The 17,228-nt window shown below is 35.2% G+C and overlaps 2 protein-coding genes across 2 annotated transcripts; both read left to right on the plus strand.

The window, feature by feature from the left end:
* Positions 1-1,674: 1,674 nt before the first annotated feature.
* On the plus strand, positions 1,675-7,103 carry LOC139852500 (phosphoethanolamine N-methyltransferase 1-like). Its single transcript, XM_071841802.1, has 12 exons — positions 1,675-1,868; positions 1,970-2,085; positions 3,406-3,543; positions 3,628-3,765; positions 4,173-4,316; positions 5,066-5,176; positions 5,247-5,391; positions 5,474-5,754; positions 5,868-6,029; positions 6,130-6,183; positions 6,601-6,675; positions 6,793-7,103. Exons 1-12 carry the CDS (start codon positions 1,850-1,852, stop codon positions 6,889-6,891), a joined length of 1,482 nt encoding a protein of 493 aa, XP_071697903.1. The 5' UTR covers positions 1,675-1,849; the 3' UTR covers positions 6,892-7,103.
* Positions 7,104-7,656: 553 nt separating this feature from the next.
* Positions 7,657-17,128, plus strand: LOC139855211 (phosphoethanolamine N-methyltransferase 2-like). The gene is made up of 11 exons (XM_071844449.1): positions 7,657-7,692; positions 8,306-8,443; positions 8,526-8,663; positions 9,277-9,411; positions 9,612-9,722; positions 9,824-9,968; positions 15,786-16,066; positions 16,156-16,317; positions 16,452-16,505; positions 16,731-16,805; positions 16,914-17,128. Exons 1-11 carry the CDS (start codon positions 7,657-7,659, stop codon positions 17,010-17,012), a joined length of 1,374 nt encoding a protein of 457 aa, XP_071700550.1. The 3' UTR covers positions 17,013-17,128.
* Positions 17,129-17,228: the final 100 nt, after the last annotated feature.

Here is a 17,228-nt window from a genome sequence, read left to right on the forward strand (position 1 = left end):
GAACTTTGATCAAATCAGATACCTGATACGTGGTTGGAATTGGGGTCGTAAATTCTGGGTTTTCTTCATCTTGCTGACTGTGTAGAGTTGGCATATTCCAGAATACATCTTGTTTTTCTTCATCTTCTTCATCTTCATCTTCCTCGTCACTTGCTTCATCCGATTCACTAGACCCAACAACAGGTATAAACGGGTTCTCTATTTTTTTTTATTTTACACACGTTCTCGGCGCCATGGTTGAAGAAGTCAAATTCTTCTGTGTTTGGAGGTGGTATTTCAGCCTGTTTTTCTTCCAAATAGTGTGTTTCGAGGTTTGGTTCGGAATTGTGTATTTCGTCCTGTTCTTTTTGCAGATGGTGAGTTTGTTTGTTTGGTTGAGACTCGAGAATCCGGAGGTTTTGTTGGAGATGGTGTGTTTGTGGATTTTGTTGGGGCTGGTGTGTTTGTGAATTTTGTCCGGGTTGAAGCATTCTAACTTTGTCGACAACATAAATATCAATAGGCTCGTTTGTGACAGCGTGTTTTAAAAACTCAAAAAAATCTTCATGATCATCAGTAATATCAAAAATATGATTATTATCAATATATCTTAGCGAAACAGGTGCATTAGGTGGCAATTCAATTTTTTTGAGAATTTTCCTTAACAATACTCATCGATTTATTGGTTTTTGTGGAGCAAGTGGTAGTTTTAATCTGGTTCTAAAACAGTCAAGAGGCAGATACATAGGTATGTTGTTAACAAATTCAAAATTACCCCCACAACATACATGAACAACAAATGCTTCATCATTACTACAGCTCATTAAGACACAAATTAGTGAAAAAATAGATAAAAGTTGGTACCTTAACGATGCTCTAATGACTTGATCTTTTTGAAAATGAAGTGAAATAAAATGATTAATCTGGAGTTCTAGCCTCATTAAATAGACAGGTACATAATCTTATCCGTAAAGGTACAAAGAATCCAAAAAAATCTTATCCAGAAATCAGGAAAAATCCATTCTGATAAGACGCAAGGCGCAAGGACGCAAGTCCTTATCCTTGCGCCTTGCGTTTACACGCAAAGGCGCAAGCCGCAAGGTCGCAAGGTCTAAAGATACTTGCGCCTTGCGCGCGCAAATTCTCAAAAAAAAAAAGGGGGTTCCAGCTCAGAAAAGGCCAAAAAAATGGGTATTTTGGTGATTGACCCTTTTTTATTTTTTATTTGTTTTTTTGTTTCGGCCAAACTCGAATTCCATCATGCATCTTAGGCTTTTTTTAGTCCAAAGTCCAAACACCATTTAATGTTATTAACTTATAAAAAACGAAATAGTAACTATTATAAAAAAGGAGTTCACTAAAGATGAAACATCCTTAAAACATACAAACCAAATATCCGATCTAAACTAAACAAGAAACAACCAACCTAAGCTCACTAACAAAAATGTTATCAACTAATCATCAATCTTCAATTTATGAATTAACTTTAATAATAAAAATTTACACTAAGAATCTAAAATAAAATAAGAGAATGGTCCAAAAAGGATTCAGTGATCACATGGCAATGAATCACCAAATATCACTTCACTTGTGCCCATAAATACACACACACCCTCAATCCAAGATCACACATATTTCAAAACCCATTTGCATTTCGTGTTGTTTGATCCAATTTCTATGCAGCAGAAAGGGAAATCATCCAATTGCCGATCAAGATCATTCACTAGAGCTCGTCTTGCAATCGAAGGCTCATAATCACTCAATTAAAAACAACCCATTTCCTATTTTTACTCAATCTTTTTATTTCTTGTTCAAAGTTTTTATCTTTTTAATTTTCTGTAATCCCCATTTTCTCCTAAACATCTCTGCAATGGCTGCTGTTGTCAATGGTGATTTCTTTTTATCCTTTTTTTTATTATTTTAATTTTAATTTTGGAATGACATTATCTGATTAAATTTTGTTTGATTGATTATAATTATTATAATGTAGGTGAAGAACGTGAGATTCAAAAGAACTACTGGGTGGAACACTCTGTTGATCTTACTGTTGAAGCAATGATGCTTGATTCAATGGCATCTGATCTTGACAAAGAAGAAAGGCCTGAGGTACAATTATAATAATCATGCTTACAGCTTATATACATACACATGCATTGTTGCTTATGTTTATTGATTGGTTCATTGGATCTGTTCTGTTGTTTATTTATTTTTATATTTATATATTTATGTAATTATGTTTATTTATTTATTTATATATATTAGATTTACTTTTGTCTTTTTATGAATTGTGATGTAGTCATGTGGGTGTTTCTGATTGGCTAACAGTGTATATTTATTTACATTTACATTTACTTGCAATAAGTATATTTGACAACACCAATGAATAGTACTTGGGTCATCACGACATCACCTATTTCGTCTTTTAGTATTTTTTTTTTTCATCCCGATTATCTGGCCCAACGGAGTGGGCTACTCCGGACCTCCATCTAGTTTCAAATAATCTTGGAGTCACTACACAGTTATTAGATCATCTAATTTTTTTATTTTTTTTTTTACAACTTTTGATGTTTTTTGTTTTTGTTATTCATTCAATATTTAATTTAATAAATTGACCACTTTTGTAGTTTTTATGATGGATATTACTTAACTACTTAATACTTATTGTATACTTGAATAATCTTGTGTGTATGATTGCATGTTTGCTTAATCTGGACTGTATGGCCATAAGTTGATAGCTGAAAATGACAGATATTGTTAATTTTTGTTATAATCTATTCTTAAGTAAATGAGGTTCCTTTTCTATTATATGAAGCATTATTGAATCGAATACAATCAACATGTTAAATATAATAAATATATTCTTTTGCAACGTAAAAAGGCTCAGTTTATAATCTTATACTAAAAGTCTACAAACACTTAGAAAGAAAATTTTATATGTTGGCTACCATGTATTCACCTTTTCTGCGCGACTATGATGAATTTAAGCTAGATGATTCGTCCAAGCATCAAATCGATGTTTGATTATATCATACTTATATATAAGTTTTGCATCAACAAACTGAATTTAGACATTCTACAAACTGAAATCTGTTGCAATGCGATGTTTCTATCCATATAAATGTTACTTGCATCATACTGCATTTTTTTTTTCCTTTTCCTTCTTCATTGCTTAATGCTTAATGTTCACGAATTTCATGTTTCTCACAAGTTCTGTAATGCATTTATACTTTTCTTTTTATAAAAAAGTAGTGTTTACTTTGATGTTTGAAGTGGTTATATATCATTAATTGTTTAAATGCTTTGTGAACTCTATTTATTTGAGTAATAGCAGATTTAAATGTCTGAAATATGGATGTTTTTGTGATAAAAAGTCGGTAAATGGGTCATGTTAATGATACTAAAAGCCTCATTGTATTCTTTTGTTAGGTACTGTCTCTCCTACCATCATATGAAGGGAAAACAGTCTTGGAACTAGGAGCTGGTATTGGTCGTTTTACGGGTGAATTGGCCAAAAAGGCGGGCAAGGTCATAGCCCTTGATTTTATTGAAAATGTGGTTAAAAAGGTAGCATAACTCACCATGGATAAAAAGTATATTTATGTATTATATAAGGTACTTTTTGTCATTAATAATTACTTATTCTTGCAGAATGAGAGCATCAATGGGCACTTTGAAAATGTCAAATTTATGTGTGCTGATGTTACATCGCCAGAACTAAACTTTCCATCTGAATCACTTGATTTGATCTTCTCAAACTGGTTATTGATGTATCTTTCTGATAACGAGGTGAACTTTAAACCCATTCATGTATTTGAAGATATGTATGTTGATCCAGATCTTATTAGTACTCACAAAAATAGATGTACCATTTGAGTTGATATTTGGTGAAGTCATAAAGAACAACTAATTGAGATAAAATTATGTTCTTGCTATCAAATGAATATATATTATATATATTTTATTTAGTTTTTTAATATGACTAACATGCTTAAGTTGTTTCCTTTTTGGTATGTGTTTACACATTTTTCTGAAATACTAGATATAAATTATGGCTCGGTTTTATGAAATCACTGTAGTATTAGTGTTGCTATCCGAGGACTAGTTTTGTCTTTTCACACTTCGTTTCTTTTTTTCTTTTTTTTTGTGTGTGTGGCTAAATACCGTTTTATTTGTTTTTATCTGATTGATTACAGGTTGAATATGTTGCTGAAAGACTTCTGAAATGGGTGAAGGTGGGAGGATATATTTTCTTCAGAGAGTCATGCTTTCACCAATCTGGTGACCATAAACGAAAGCACAACCCAACACACTACCGTGAACCTAGATTCTACACCAAGGTATAAATAGATTGACTTCAAAACTGTTAAATTTTGTTACACTTTGGGCTGGATCTCGAATCTCAATATCTAGGAAAGGTAGCAAGATGGACACGCAGAGGAGGTTGGTTAACGGGTCAAAAACAAGTTCAGGTTGAAATGGTTTTTTAGCTGTGTTTAAAAAGTGCTAAAATTGGTTGGCCTGCAATAACTTTGTTTCAATCTTTAAAGAAACTATTGATAATTAATGTGTTAACTATGCATATGAAGCAGTATTATTACTAAAATCATAATTTGAATCTTTGAGTAAAAAAGGTTTAAGAGTTTCTACCATTATATCTATTAAAAATTGACTTGGGCTATGTTTGATCCGTTTGACCCATTTAACCCGCTTCCCTCTTAGTTAAATTATATGACTTGGCGCATTTGACCTTTTTGGGATATGGTACACCCCAAATCAACCCATTCATAAGCAAACGGGACAAAATTGCCACTACTTAATGTCATGGATGTGGTGTTTGACTTGACCCAGACTATGGAATACGTTCGATTACTTTTTAAAGTTTCTAACTTTGTTATGATGATCGTTATCAGTATTCTCAGTAATCATGAAAACTTACGATTTTATGAATATCATGACTATAAACTTTTTGCAGTTTTAATGATACTATACTAATATGTAACAGTTTTTATCATACATGCTTTTCATATCTTGTTATAACTTGAATGTATAGATATAATAGTTTTCTTTGTTGGGTATGGTTGTTTAGGTCTTTAAAGAATGCCACACATCTGATGCATCTGGTAAATCCTACGAGTTATCTTTAATTGGATCGAAATGCATTGGAGCTTATGTACGCAGTAAGAAAAATCAAAATCAGGTACTTTATTTTTTCGTATGGTCTACTGAATTTTCACTGTGGAATGAGCTCATGTTCGTGTTTATTGCAGATATGCTGGATATGGCAAAAAGTGGAAAATTCAGAGGGTGATAGGGGCTTCCAGCAGTTCTTGGATAATGTACAGTATAAAAGCACCGGCATATTACGTTATGAACGAATATTCGGACGGGGTTTTGTGAGCACAGGAGGAATAGGTATGCCAAATTTACAATTTTTTGCCAATATATGATACGGAGTATATGTTTTATGTCTGTTGTAATGTTGTATTTTGAGCAGACACCACAAAAGAATTTGTTGCAATGTTGGATCTGAAACCGGGCCAGAAAGTTTTAGATGTTGGATGCGGTATTGGTGGAGGCGACTTTTATATGGCTGAGAAATTTGATGTTGATGTTGTTGGGATTGATCTTTCTGTAAATATGATCTCGTTTGCTCTTGAACGAGCTATCGGTCTCAAATGTTCAGTTGAATTTGAGGTTGCTGACTGCACTAAGAAATCGTATCCAGATAATACATTCGATGTCATCTACAGCCGTGACACCATCCTCCATATTCAAGTAATATTCATCATAATCACAAATTTAGCAATTTTGACCTATTTATTAGTATAAATAGTTCAAATTTCACTATAACCATGTCTTTTTTTGTTCTTTTCAAAAATGTATTGTAGGACAAACCTGCATTGTTCCGAACCTTCTACAAGTGGTTGAAACCGGGGGGTAAAGTTCTCATAAGTGATTACTGCCGAAAATCTGGAAAACCATCTCAAGATTTTGCAGAATACATCAAGCAAAGAGGATACGATCTTCACGATGTCGAAACTTATGGCCAGGTAAATCAAAGCGTTGAAATTGAAATATATATAAAAGGTCGAAACTTCAGATTATATCTTAGTGTTTGTGTGTATTGATATATCTACTGGTATCATTTAGATGCTTAGAGATGCTGGCTTTGGAGAGGTGACAGCAGAGGATCGTACAGAACAGGTTCTTGTATACTCTTAGTTATTTTGTACTATTTAGGGTGTGTACATTTTATACCTTAAATTCTCTTTGCAGTATTAGAAGGAAAAAAAAAAAAAAAAAAAAAGAGAAGGAAAAAAAAAAACTTGCTATCATACTGCATACCCACATACTATTTGTACTAGAACCTAGATATCCTACAGCTGCCACTAATTAATAAATGAGTGGGTCGATTCGTGTTACTTTTTTTTATCTCACTGTCAAATGGTTCAAAAAGATGGCTTAAAAGGAAACGGGTCAAACATGTTAAAAGTCGCCCAAAATGTATTTTTATTTTTGTGTACATAAAGCCTAAGATTACATAATATTCAAGTAACTCACTTATTGTAATTTCTTTCATTGCCCCGTTTTACAATCTATAATTGGTAATATTTCTTTTAGTTTAAGGAAGTCCTTACAAGGGAACTCGAAAGGGTCGAGAAGGAAAAGGAAGAATTTATTCAAGACTTTACTGAAGTGAGTATTTTACATAACTTTCTGCACCCTTTTAAATTCTTAAAATCGTTGCTTGAAAATTGGTGGTAGTAGAATGATTGTTTGTTAACGAATTGTGTTATAAAATAATATCTGCAGGAAGACTACAATGATATTGTTGGCGGTTGGAAGTCGAAGCTGGTGAGGGTTGGTCAAGGAGAGCAGAAATGGGGTTTGTTTTTCGCTAAAAAGAAGTAATTTCGTTTACGGTCTTTATTCTGTAGTTTTTGAAGTTATCAACGTTGTGTGATAATAAATGCTGGTGCTGAGGCTCAGATCGTCGTGGTGTGTCATTTTAGTACTTTGTGTGTTGTAACTTTCTGTCCTTGGTTGTCGCAGTTTAATGCATTATTTGTACTTCATAAAGTTTCAATTCATCTGTTCCATTATTTGGTCTTCTAGAAAAACAATGATGCATCAGTTTGATTGATATATTGAATGTATACTTTCTTCTTTTTAATGCATAAAATTAGTAGAGTGAAATCATAAATGATTAAAACTGAAATAGAGTACGTGACATGTTGTTACATAAACTTACATTTACTTAAAATGAATATTCTTATCCTGCAGCACGTGTAGTGTTGCATGCATAGTTATGTTTAAACTGCAAAATCTAAAACTTTTAACTGAACAACACTTTGTAAATACAAAATAAACAATGTACAGAAAATGAGAAAAGATGGGTTTGGTGGATGAACAACCATAGCTGAAACGAAAGGGCGAATAAAGGGAAATAAATGGAACTATGGCAGACGATAAAGCAGCACCTTATTCATTAATGTATATATGTGTAATACACTAATCATGTAGAATAGAATAATAGTATATACTCTTGTGCAGATTAAAATAAGAGCCACTTGCTGATCAAGTATTATATATTGACAAGATGTTCAATGTGAGATAATAAGATTCTGAAGAACTGTGCACTCTTTGATCTTACTATTTGATATCTGATTCTATTCTATGGCTTTTGAGCTTAACAATGAAGATATGTCTCAGGTACTTATTGATGGAAACAGCTTACAGTTTTTGTTTATATTTATGTTTATGTTTTTGTTCTAAGCTTTTTGCCAAATTGAAGAAAACATATTTCTGTGATTACTACTTGGGGGGTGTTTGGATGTTCAAAAATGAGTATGATCATATTTGATTATTATTATTATTATTATCAAGACCTTAATTCTATAATCAACTTCTTACTGTTAGAAAGTAATTTTGACTATGATGATGTGACTGCTTAGGAAGTCAGATAATGACTTTCGGGTGACGTATTTACTTATACTGTTCTAAGTATTTTCATCTATGAATATTTTGGATAAAGTTTTCTCAAAAAAAAAAAAAAACAGAATAATTTTTACATTTTATCAACTGATAACAATCGACATGCCAAAATTTTGTTCATAGAAAAAACCATCTTTATCATATAGCAATTCTTGATATTCCTGGTGTATAAGTACTATAGTTGTTACCTTTTTCCTAGTTAAACGGGGTTTTCTACTTTGGATTGCACTTACTGTCATCTTTAAGATTTATTACCATTTGTGCGATCATATTCTTAATAGCATTTAGTTTTTACTTTAAACAATGTGACTCATGTCTTCTGTTTGTGTAGGTACTGTCATTCATCCCATCATATGAAGGTAAAATAGTGCTGGAACTAGGAGATGGCGTTGGTCATTTTACCAGTGAACTAGCCAAAAAGGCGGCCAAGGTGATAGCCCTTGATTCTACTGAAAGTGTGGTAAAAAAGGTATAAATACTTAATCACTGTGGAAAATAGTTATATTTATTCTAAGGCTGTTTTCGTCATTTACAACTACTTACTCTTGCAGAACGACAGTATTAACGGGTATGATGAAAATGCTGAATTCAAGTGCGGTGATGTTACTTTGCCAGACCTTACCTTTCCAGCTGAATCAGTGGATTTAATATTCTCAAATTTGTTATTGACGAATCTCTCAGACAAACAGGTGAGCTGTGAGCCTGTGAATCCTTTTCATAATTTTTTATTTTTCGATAAGCTAATAGAAATTAGCGTAGTAGTAATTGACTCATGAAACGAAGACATATAACACTGGAATCCTGTTCAATGTGGCTTTACAATGAAATTGGTGATTACATGTATATGTTTCATCCTGTTATTTGAGAATATGTTTTCGTTGTTGACCATAATTATGATCATATGCAATGCCTTTGACTTAATCGTATCATTGGGTCCCTGTAACAAGCCAGAAAAGTTAACTTATTATCAAAAAAATTCCCAAATTCAATATCTAGAATTTAGAATCAAAACATCGGTTAATTGTTAACCTTTTCAAGAAGTTGACAACGCAAGTGTTTGTGGGTCAAACTGACCCATTTTCGGGCCAAAACAACAATGATTCGTATTAACATGTTACTTAAGACGCTAATTTTCCACCTCTATTAATATGACAACTTGTAAGTATTTGTGCTTCTTTTTCTGATTTTAAGCAGGTAATATTACTACTCTGCTTTGTTGTCTCACTTCTATCATCTGCCAGATTCTGGTTTAGAAAGTCAACTAATTGACCTTGCTAAATGTTGTTATTTTTCCGGTTACAGATTGAAGATATTGCTGGAAAACTTTTGAAATGGGTGAAGGTGGGTGGATTTATTTTCTTTATCGAATCGTGCTCTCTACAATCTGGAGACCATAAACACAAGTCTCACTTTCGTGAACCTCGGTTCTACACCAAGGTACTAATAAATTGACTAAGAAAATTACAAAGTTCGAATGTACACATAGACCAAGTAAACCTTTTATCTATCTTTCAATATTATAAGATACAAGGAACCTTGCGAGCTTTATAAAAAATCATAAATTTGTAAACTTTATAAAAAATTACTGTATGTAACTTTCATTGATAATGGTAATGTAAATGAATATGATTTTGTAGGTGTTTAAGGAATGTTACATATCCAATGGTTCTGGTAATTCCTATGAACTCACTTTACTTGGATCAAAATTCATAGGAACTTATGAACGCGATGTTAAAACTCAAAATCAGGTACCGTGTTTACTATGATAATTTTATAGTTATAGTTATTATTTTAGTTTTTTTTCTTTTCTTTTTTTAGCTGCTGCACATGTTGGTGTGTGTTATTGCAGATATGCTGGATATGGCAGAAGGTAGTGAGTTCTGAGGATGATAAGGGATTTCAGCAATTCTTGGATAATGTACAGTACAAAAGCAATGGCATATTACGTTATGAACGAATATTTGGATCAGGATATGTAAGCACAGGAGGAATAGGTATGCCACATTGACTTTTGTAAAAAGTCAACAGTAAGTTGATTCAGTTTGAAAATTCTAATATGCATGGTTGGGTTATGGATAAAAGAAAGTGTTGTGATTTAGCGCACTTTCAAGACCCCGAGAAATTAATAGAACAATTAAGCAATAAATAAAGACACAAGGATTTACGTGGTTCGGCGTGAGGCCTAGTCCACGGGCGGAAGCAGAGATGGATTTTACTAGCAAATATGGCAAACCCGAGGTTACAATGTATCACTCTAATCTAGGCTCCGAAAATACTAACAAAGTATTTGGACCACTCACTAGATTATTATACTTCCCTCGTAACTCACTCGTATAGAATTTTGACTAACAATTCTATACCACTCTTTTCTCTATTTTTTCTTACAAGTACAAGAGTTATTATGAAACTCTTTCACTTTGCATGGGATATCCAAATGAGGTTTCATGCACTGCCATTTATAGTTGAGATATATCCGTAGATTGCATGTGTGAATACACATGGCCTGACTTCAATTGTCTAAAGACATGTTTTAAATAAAGTCTTCAAAGCAATATTGTATTACTTTAGCTTTCTCCTTTATTTGACTTTGTTGGCATCCATTTGTTGAATTGTTGAATGTAATTCAGCCATGTGCTCATAAACTTTGTTAGGTAACAAGTTGACAACTCAAAATAAAATTGAGTCACCATCCAACAAATCTCCACCTTGACGAACATTTTCATCCTTTGCTATCCGTTATCAATCTCTGCTTCCTGTCAGCCCTCCCGGGCTCATCACTTTCTTCGAACGCCAACCAAGTCCAAACAATGTTCGAACTTGTTTGTAGTGACGGGCTTAGTCAACATATCTGCCGGATTATGTGTCGTACTGATCTTCTTGACCATTATAACTCCTTCAGATACGACTTTACGAATAAAGTGATACCGTACATCAATGTGTTTGGTTCTCTCATGATACACTTGGTTTTTAGTCAAATATATGGCACTCTGGCTATCACAATGCACCACAGTTTCGTCGTGTTGCAAACCCAGATCACCAACCAAACCCCTCAGCCACTTTGCTTCTTTCACACCCTCAGTCAGAGCCATGTATTCCGCTTCAGTTGTCGACAAAGCAACAGTCGATTGTAATGTTGCTTTCCAACTAATAGCACATTTTCCGAGAGTAAAAACATACCCAGTCTGAGACCTTCTCCGATCCAAATCACCAGCATAGTCTGAATCAACGTATCCGGTAACATTAGTATTACCACCGTTATCAAATACTAAGCCAGTATCTGTTGTCCCTCTGAGGTACCGAAGAATCCATTGCACTGCTTTCCAATGAGCTTTCCCTGGACAATCCATATATCTACTCACCACGCTTACTGCATGCGCAATATCCGGTCTAGTACATACCATAGCATACATGATGCTACCCACAGCACTAGCATATGGAACATGTGACATATGCTCCACCTCCTCCTCAGTTTCAGGTGACAACGCGATGAAAGTTTGAAATGTGCAGCAAGTGGAGTACTAACCGGTTTGGAGTTATCCATCCCAAAACGCTGAAGAACCTTCTCAATATATTTCTTTTGTGACAAATACAATTTTCCTTCACGCCTATCTCTGATAATCTCCATTCCCAATATCTTCTTAGCTGCACCCAAATCTTTCATCTCAAACTCACTTTTGAGTTGAGATTTTAACTGATCGATCTCAGACATGTTTTTCGAAGCAATCAACATATCATCCACATATAACAGCAAATAAACGTACGAGCCATCTGGAAGCTTCTTGTGATATACACAACTATCATAATCACTCCGCGAGTAACATTTACTAGTCATGAATACGTCAAACCGCTTATACCATTGTCGAGGTGATTGCTTCAAGCCATATAATGACTTTTTCAGCAAACAAGCATAATCTTCCTTTCCTTTGACCACAAATCCCTCTGGCTGGCGCATAAAGATCCGTTCCTCCAACTCACCATGTAAGAATGCTGTCTTGACATCTAGTTGCTGCAGCTCCATATCAAGTAAAGCAACCATGGCAAGTAACACGCGAATAGATGTATGCTTTACGACCGGTGAGAAAACTTCATTAAAGTCAACTCCCTCTCTCTGAGTAAAGCCTTTTGCTACAAGGCGTGCTTTGAACCTTTCATCTTCTACACCCGGAATTCCATCCTTCTTTTTGAAGATCCATTTGCATCCAACAATCTTCTGACCTTTTGGCGGTTTCACCAGCTCCCACGTATGATTCTTATAAAGAGACTCCATCTCTTCATTCATAGCTACAGACCACTTTGCAGATTCTGGGCCACTTATAGCTTCACGATATGTAGCAGGTTCTTGGACCTCTATATCTTCTGCCATACTCAGGGCATAAGCTACCAAATCTGCATGCCCAAACCGTTGTGGTGGTTTTATTGCTCGTCGTTCTCTATCTCTTGCTAGATTATAATTCTGTAGATCATGTTGCTCATCTGACTGATCTTCTGGTGTCATTTGATCAACACCAGAGTCATGTACGTCTTCTACAACGGGCTCGACATGAGTATCTTGTACTACTCCTTGTGGAACTTCTATTTCTTGCTCCACCTGCTCTTCAACTTCACGATCTTTTTCAGCAACTACTTGTTCCTCCTCTGTCTTTTTCAACATAGCAGACTCATCAAATGTCACATCCCTGCTGATGAGAAATCGGGATGATTTACCATCAGGGCACCACAATCTATAACCCTTCACCCCATCTGCATACCCTAGAAATATGCATCTCTTAGCCCTCGGCTCAAGTTTACCATCTTTCACATGAGCATAAGCAGGACAACCAAATATCTTCAAATCACTGTAACTTGCAGGGGAACCTGACCATTTCTCCAAAGGAGTTTGACAATCAATTGCCGTTGATGGAGACCGATTTACCAAATAACAAGCTGTGTTGACAGCTTCAGCCCAAAATATATTTGGTAATTTTGCATTTGAGAGCATACACCTCGCTCACTCAAGGAGCGTTCTATTCATCCGTTCTGCAACGCCATTCTGTTGTGGTGTAAACCGCACTGTGTGGTGTCTCACAATGCCTTCGTTCTTACAGAACTCATTGAATTCGCCTTTGCAGAATTCCAGTCCATTGTCAGTTCTCAAGCGCTTAATGAACTTTCCAGTCTGCTTCTCTATCATCATCTTCCATTGCTTGAAATTGACAAAGACTTCATCCTTACGTTTAAGGATATAAACCCATACTCTTCTCGAATAGTCATCAATAAAGGTTAACATGTATCTCGCACCACCTTTTGAAGGAACAGGAGATGGACCCCAAAGATCTGAATGGATATAATCCAAAGTACCTTTCGTCCTGTGAACGGCTGTGCCAAACTTTATTCGACTATGTTTTCCGAATACACAGTGCTCGCAGAATTCCAATTTTCCGATATTCTGACCGCACAGCAAACCTCGTTTACTAAGCTCCATCATTCCTCTCTCTCTCATGTGCCCAAGGCGCATGTGCCATAACTTGGTGGTATCTACATCTTTAGCCGATGAAGAAACTCCTGCCGCTCCAGTAACCGTGCTACCCTTTAACAGGTAAAGGCCATTACACCTTTCACCTTTCATCACGACAAGTGCACCTCTAGAAACTTTTAATACTCCACCTCGGGCTCGATACTCACAGCCGATGGAGTCCAACGTACCCAAGGATATAAGATTCTTTCTCAATTCTGGAACATGCCTGACATCTGTCAAAGTCCTCACCGTGCCATCATACATCTTGATTTGGATCGTTCCTATGCCAACAACCTTACAAGCTACATCGTTTCCCATAAGGACTTTACCACCATTTATTTGTTGATAGGTAGTAAACCAGTCCCTAATATGACACATATGATAAGAACAACCCGAGTCAAGAATCCACTCATTACTTGAGAGGCCATCGGTAACACTAAGAACATTTGCACCATCAGAATCATTTTCTGCAACTGCGGCAACTTTATCGGCTCCCGCTGCATTCCAAGTCTCTCTTTTTCCTTTTAAGTCTGGACAGTCTCTACGCATGTGACCTTCCTTGTGACAATTGTAACACTTGATCTTTCTAGATCTTGGTTTCGATCTAGAACGACCTTTGTTGTTACTACTTGATGCTCTATCGTTACGTCTTCCTCTTGCCACCAAACCTTCTGCACTCTCTTCCAGATAATCCGCCGAGGATTTCTTCCTTAACTCGCTAGAGTTCAAGGTAGATTTGACATCCTCCATGGAAATAGTTTTTCTACTATATAGTAGAGTTGCAACCAAATGCTCGTACGATTTTGGCAAGGAACATAAGAAAATTAACGATTGATCTTCATCATCAATTTTCACACCAATATTATTCAAGTCCAAAATTATTTTATTGAACTCATCGATGTGATCATTTAGTGAACCTTCTTTCATCCGAAGAGTATACAACCGTTGTTTCATATACAACCGGTTCGTGAGACTCTTAGTCATATATAGAGTTTCTAGCTGTTTCCAAAGTCCAGCCGGTGTGGTTTCTGCCGCAACTTCTCTAAGCACACAATCGGCAAGATTTAGAATAATCATACCGTGTGCCTTTTCCAGAAGTTCATCCTTCTCTTCATCTGTCAACTTTTCGGGTAGATGTTCTCTCCCTTTCAAAGCTAACAAATAACCTTGTTGGCTCAGTAGAGCCCGCATCTTCATTCGCCAAAGACCAAAATCGTTCTGGCCATTAAATTTCTCTACGTCTGACCTTATTATCGTCATCTTGAATATTTAATCACAGCTACGCTCTGATACCAGTTTGTTGTGATTTAGCGCACTTTCAAGACCCCGAGAAATTAATAGAACAATTAAGCAATAAATAAAGACACAAGGATTTACGTGGTTCGGCGTGAGGCCTAGTCCACGGGCGGAAGCAGAGATGGATTTTACTAGCAAATATGGCAAACCCGAGGTTACAATGTATCACTCTAATCTAGGCTCCGAAAATACTAACAAAGTATTTGGACCACTCACTAGATTATTACACTTCCCTCGTAACTCACTCGTATAGAATTTTGACTAACAATTCTATACCACTCTTTTCTCTATTTTTTCTTACAAGTACAAGAGTTATTATGAAACTCTTTCACTTTGCATGGGATATCCAAATGAGGTTTCATGCACTGCCATTTATAGTTGAGATATATCCGTAGATTGCATATGTGAATACACATGGCCTGACTTCAATTGTCTAAAGACATGTTTTAAATAAAGTCTTCAAAGCAATATTGTATTACTTTAGCTTTCTCCTTTATTTGACTTTGTTGGCATCCATTTGTTGAATTGTTGAATGTAATTCAGCCATGTGCCCATAAACTTTGTTAGGTAACAAGTTGACAACTCAAAATAAAATTGAGTCACCATCCAACAGAAAGTATGTCAACTTGATAAGTAAGAAGCAGAACGGGTTATACGATTAAAAGTTGCCTAAATTATACTCAAGTTACAACCTCTGCAATTGATTTATTCAAAATAGTTAGTGCATTCTTATATAGTACTATTGGTTATTTAAATTTGATATATTTTTATTTTCTACACTACTAGAAAGAATTTGCGTAGGTCAATACAGTCTATTTTGACCAATTACCAACCCGCCCAATTTACCACCTGATTTTGCCTATATTAATGAAATATGACCTCTTTTAGCTTGTAAGTTTAGTTATCTAAAAATAGCACTGTATCAGAATCATATAGACTAGAAATAGTGTTAAATAAATGCCCTAATATATTTGAGCCAAATTTTAGTCATTTAAAGATAAAATCTTTATTTTTTGAGCAGACACCACGAAAGAATTTGTTGCAAAGTTGGATCTGAAGCCAGGTCAGAATGTTTTAGATGTTGGATGTGGGATCGGGGGAGGCGACTTCTATATGGCTGAAAACTTTGGTGCTAATGTTGTTGGAATTGATCTATCTGTAAATATGATCGCTTTAGCTCTCGAACGCGCAATAGGCCTCAAATGTTCAGTTGAATTCGAGGTTGCGGATTGTACAAAGAAATCATATCCAGATAATACATTTGATGTCATCTACAGCCGCGATACCATCCTCCATATTCAAGTAAGATTCAACAAATATCACATATTACTTTCAAGGTGCCTTATAAACATGTTTTTCTTAATATTTCATATTATGTTTTTAATTTACAGGATAAACTGGCATTGTTTCGAACCTTTTACAAGTGGTTGAAACCGGGTGGAAAAGTTCTCATTAGTGATTACTGCCGAAAAGCTGGAACACCATCTCAAGATTTTGCAGAATACATCAAGCAAAGAGGATATGATCTCCATGATGTTGAAACTTACGGCCAGGTAAATCTTCGTTTAATATAAAGTTATAGAGTTTGATATGTTGATTTATTTACATTGCATTAAAAGTGGACGATGATAATATTCTTAGTTTATACGAAAGTTTCGTCTGTAATCATTTCACTTTTATTCTTTAGATGCTTACAGATGCTGGATTTGAAGAGGTTGCAGCAGAGGATAGAACAGAACAGGTTCTTTCATACTTTTACATGTTAACTACTTTCTGAATGAATAAGCTGATTCGTTTTTTTCTCTATCTCAAACGCGTATAACAAGCTAGATACATAAGATAGATTAACGAGAAACTGTTCAAATGAAGCCGTCTTTGTAGTTGTTTTCGCTACTTGTAAGTACTCTTTCTAATTACATACTGTTGTCCTGTTTCTGCAATTTATATTTGTTACCATTTCTTTTAGTTCAAGGAAGTTCTTACTAGGGAACTAAAAAGAGTTGAGAACGAAAAAGAAGAATTCATAAAGGACTTCACTGAAGTGAGTACTTTACATGAATTTTTGCGCACTTTTTAGTTTTGTTACACGAATGGTGGTTGAATGTGAACCTTTGTTTACGTCTTTTGTCGAATAATGTGGTATCTGCAGGTAGACTACAACGATATTGTAGGCGGTTGGAAGGCAAAGCTAGTGCGAGTTGGTTCAGGGGAGCAACGATGGGGATTGTTTTTGGCTAAAAAGAAGTGATTGTGTTATGGTTCTTTATGTTTCTAGTGTTTTCAAGTTATGAACCTTATGTCCAAATAAAAGGAGTACTGATGCTGAGGCTTGGAGCACTTGTAATTTGTAACTTATGTCTGAAATTGCCCAAATCGTCTCTATATCTGATTGTGTTTGGTTACGGTTAAATGAGTTGATTCAACATTAAATGCCGTTCAGCATTTAGTGCGTTTGTATGTATCT

This window comes from Rutidosis leptorrhynchoides, chromosome 6 (assembly GCF_046630445.1).
Source record: "Rutidosis leptorrhynchoides isolate AG116_Rl617_1_P2 chromosome 6, CSIRO_AGI_Rlap_v1, whole genome shotgun sequence".
NCBI classification, from domain to species: domain Eukaryota; kingdom Viridiplantae; phylum Streptophyta; class Magnoliopsida; order Asterales; family Asteraceae; genus Rutidosis; species Rutidosis leptorrhynchoides.

Bases quoted from the DNA above. Each gene is read 5' to 3' on its own strand.
- LOC139852500 (XM_071841802.1), top strand. The intron at 2,086-3,405 runs GTACAATTATAA...TTCTTTTGTTAG, and splicing joins ACAAAGAAGAAAGGCCTGAG to GTACTGTCTCTCCTACCATC. The intron at 3,766-4,172 runs GTGAACTTTAAA...GATTGATTACAG, and splicing joins TGTATCTTTCTGATAACGAG to GTTGAATATGTTGCTGAAAG.
- LOC139855211 (XM_071844449.1), top strand. From the start codon at position 7,657: ATGGCTTTTGAGCTTAACAATGAAGATATGTCTCAG. The intron at 7,693-8,305 runs GTACTTATTGAT...CTGTTTGTGTAG, and splicing joins ACAATGAAGATATGTCTCAG to GTACTGTCATTCATCCCATC. The intron at 16,067-16,155 runs GTAAGATTCAAC...TTTAATTTACAG, and splicing joins ATACCATCCTCCATATTCAA to GATAAACTGGCATTGTTTCG.